General features: G+C 59.3%; 1 protein-coding gene across 1 annotated transcript; it reads left to right on the top strand.

Moving 5' to 3' along the window:
• The first annotated feature begins 364 nt into the window (after positions 1-364).
• Positions 365-2,694, top strand: PTSG_02096 (uncharacterized protein). Its single transcript, XM_004996524.1, has 4 exons — positions 365-523; positions 866-1,031; positions 1,325-1,497; positions 1,699-2,694. Exons 1-4 carry the CDS (start codon positions 422-424, stop codon positions 2,620-2,622), a joined length of 1,365 nt encoding a protein of 454 aa, XP_004996581.1. The 5' UTR covers positions 365-421; the 3' UTR covers positions 2,623-2,694.
• The last annotated feature ends 137 nt before the right edge of the window (positions 2,695-2,831 follow it).

The raw sequence follows: 2,831 nt of genomic DNA, 5'->3' as shown, positions 1-2,831 counted from the left end.
TGTGTGTGTGTGTGTGTGTGTGTGTGTGTGCGTGTGTGTGTGCGTGTGTCGTGCGTTGTGTGTGTGTGTGTGTGTGTGTGTGTCGTGCGTTTGTGTGTGCGTTTGTGTGTGTGTGCGTGTGCGTGTGCGTGTGTGTCGTGCGTGTTTGCATGTTCATCTTTGTGTGTGTTTGCGTATCTTTGTGTGCGCGCACACCTGTGAATGCGTGTGTACAATTTGCTGTTTGCGTCTTCTCTGCTATGCGCTGAGCCCCGTGCTGTCCCGCTGTCGTTGACCTTTCCGCTTCACCTTCCCCTTTGCCCGCCACCTCCCTGCACACTCCACATAACTCTCACCACCGCTGACCCCAAACCGCTCCAACACAGGCTTGCGCAAGTGCAAAGGATGTGGCAAGATTGTGCCGTCTGGGAGGCAGCGCCACATGTGCGATTGTGAGCCGCCACCACCTGTCCAAGCGCAAGAGGTGCCACAGACCGTTGATCGCCATCGTGCCATGGAGCTCTTTCGCAAAGCAAGGGACATGGTACGAAGCAGTTGCTTTGCGTTTGGGCACATGTGCACTTTGCGCAAATGTGTGTACTTGTGTGTTTGTGTACTTGCGTGCATATGTGCACATGTGTACATGTGTGCACTTTTTTTTGCATGTGTGCACTTTGTGCGTATGTGTGTGGGTTCATCTGCGCATCTGTGCGTGCGCGTGCGCGTGTGTTCAGAGTTGTGTGCGCGAAAGCTAAACGAGCGCGTGTGTTCAGAGTTGTGTGCGCGAAAGCTAAACGAGCGCCACCGCCTCTGTTCCACTCATGGCCGTTTCCCTGTCCCATCCCACGTTGCCCCCCCCCCTTTGCCGCTTCACCGTCTCGAACAGATTCGCAAGGCCCAGCAGCTTTATCCTGAGAGCAAGGCATGCTTCATGTATCACGTGCCCAACCCAGATAAGGTGCAAGAAGGTCACACCAAGTGCTTCCTGCACGGCTTCTGCCGCAAATCCTCCATCCACATCCACGACAAGGACAGCAACATGGTGCCGCGGAGTAAGTCGCACCCTGCCTTGGCGGCGTATTTTACATACACACACACACATGATGACTCTTCTTCATATGGTGTTGTTTTGGGTAGCGTTTTTGTGTCAACGCCCTTTGAGATACGGACACATGCTCACACAGACACACGTGACAACACACTTCCACACACACACACACACACACACACGCCCGCACACACACACACACACACACACACACACACAAACATACAAACATACAAACATATATACAAACACACACACACACACACTCACACTCACTCACTCATTCACTCGATGCAGACACTGCGCACTTTCGCACGGTGCCGCAAGCTGTGGTGGAGGACTACACGAGTAAGAAACACGCGTTCAACATGGCAAAGAAGGACCTGCACGCGAGCAAGAACCACGCCCCTTCCGCCGAAGCGCAGGCCGCGTACGAGGACGCCCTCCAGGAATTCGTCATCTCGCACGAGGTGTGGCGTGGTGTGGGGTGTTTGTGCGTCTTGTGTTTGTCCATGCTTTACACACTCGATCTTCATGGCTCGGCCTTGCTTGCCCCCCCCCCCCCTTCTCACCCATTCACGCCTACATGCCCACCCCACCATCCATTCACCACTTGACGCTTTCCCTGCACTCACTCTTGTCCACCGCCGCCATCACCATCACAACATCAGTCGCACCAGTACTACACGATGCTCAACTGCGTCACGCGGTTCTATCTTCTCTTCTGCAACGAGAGCGAGTTGAACCGCCGGGCAAACGCCGCCTCCAAGCTACGCAACCTGTGCAAGCACTGCCACCCACCCAACGCAGAGGGCGCCCCAGACGTGAGCATGAAGCACCAGCTGCCGCCACCTCAGGCGCACCCGGCCATGCAGCACCCGTCGCTGGACCCGTCGCTCGCCGGCACGCCGGGCATCGACTTCCGCACAGACCACCTGCGGCCGGAGCTGCGCAACGACCTGCAGCACATCAACCTGCCGCACCCCATCGACTCTGTCGACCCGGGCCCGCAGCACCCGCACCACCACCACCACCCGCACCACGGACACCACCCGCACCAGCAGCACCCTGCGCACGCGCACGCGCACCACCACCACCAGCTGCACCCGCCGCCGCCACACGCCATTGCCCCGCCGCCCCACTCCCACAGCCACGTTCCGCCCATGTCGCACGCACCGCAGCACCCGCACATGCCCCCGTTCTCCCACGCGCCGCAGCACCCGCACATGCCGCAGATGCAGCAGCCGGGCATGCCGCTCTCCCAGCAGCCGACGCTGCCGCACCCCGTCCACCCGCCGCCACCACCGCTCCCGATGAGCATGGTTCCCCCGCAGTCGCTGCCGCAGCACCACCACCCGCACCTCGGCCAGCCCACACACATGCACAGCCCGTCGGTCAGCCACGCGCCCGTGCCACACATGACGATGGCGCACATGCAACACCACGTCCCGCACCAGCTGCCGCCGCACCCGCACCCGACCCTGCCGCCAGCCACGTTTGCCAGCGAGGAGGACATGCACATGCCGCCGCCTTCATCGGACATGAAGCGCTCCCCGTCACAGGCGCCCGTGGCGTCAAAGCGACACCGCCCGTGATGCAATGGCGGCCCTGCTGTTGTTGATGTGTGTGTGTGTTTGTTCATGTGTGTGTGTGTGTTTGTTCATGTGTGCAGTTTTGTATGCGGGTCAGAGCGTGTATTCGTGCCTGTGTGTGTGTGTGTGTGTATTCGTGTGTGCGTGTGCGTGTGTGTGTGTGTGTGCGTGTGCGTGTGTGTGTGTGTGTGTGTGTGTGTGTGTGTGTGTGT

The sequence above is a fragment of the Salpingoeca rosetta genome (assembly GCF_000188695.1).
Source record: "Salpingoeca rosetta unplaced genomic scaffold supercont1.5, whole genome shotgun sequence".
Lineage (NCBI taxonomy): Eukaryota > Choanoflagellata > Craspedida > Salpingoecidae > Salpingoeca > Salpingoeca rosetta.
This window is presented reverse-complemented; position numbering and strand designations above follow the sequence as displayed.

Excerpts from the sequence above, each read along its gene's own strand:
- PTSG_02096 (XM_004996524.1), top strand. The coding sequence starts at position 422 with ATGTGCGATTGTGAGCCGCCACCACCTGTCCAAGCGCAAGAGGTGCCA. Across the intron at positions 1,032-1,324 it reads CAGCAACATGGTGCCGCGGA|ACACTGCGCACTTTCGCACG; the intron begins GTAAGTCGCACC and ends CACTCGATGCAG. Across the intron at positions 1,498-1,698 it reads AATTCGTCATCTCGCACGAG|TCGCACCAGTACTACACGAT; the intron begins GTGTGGCGTGGT and ends TCACAACATCAG.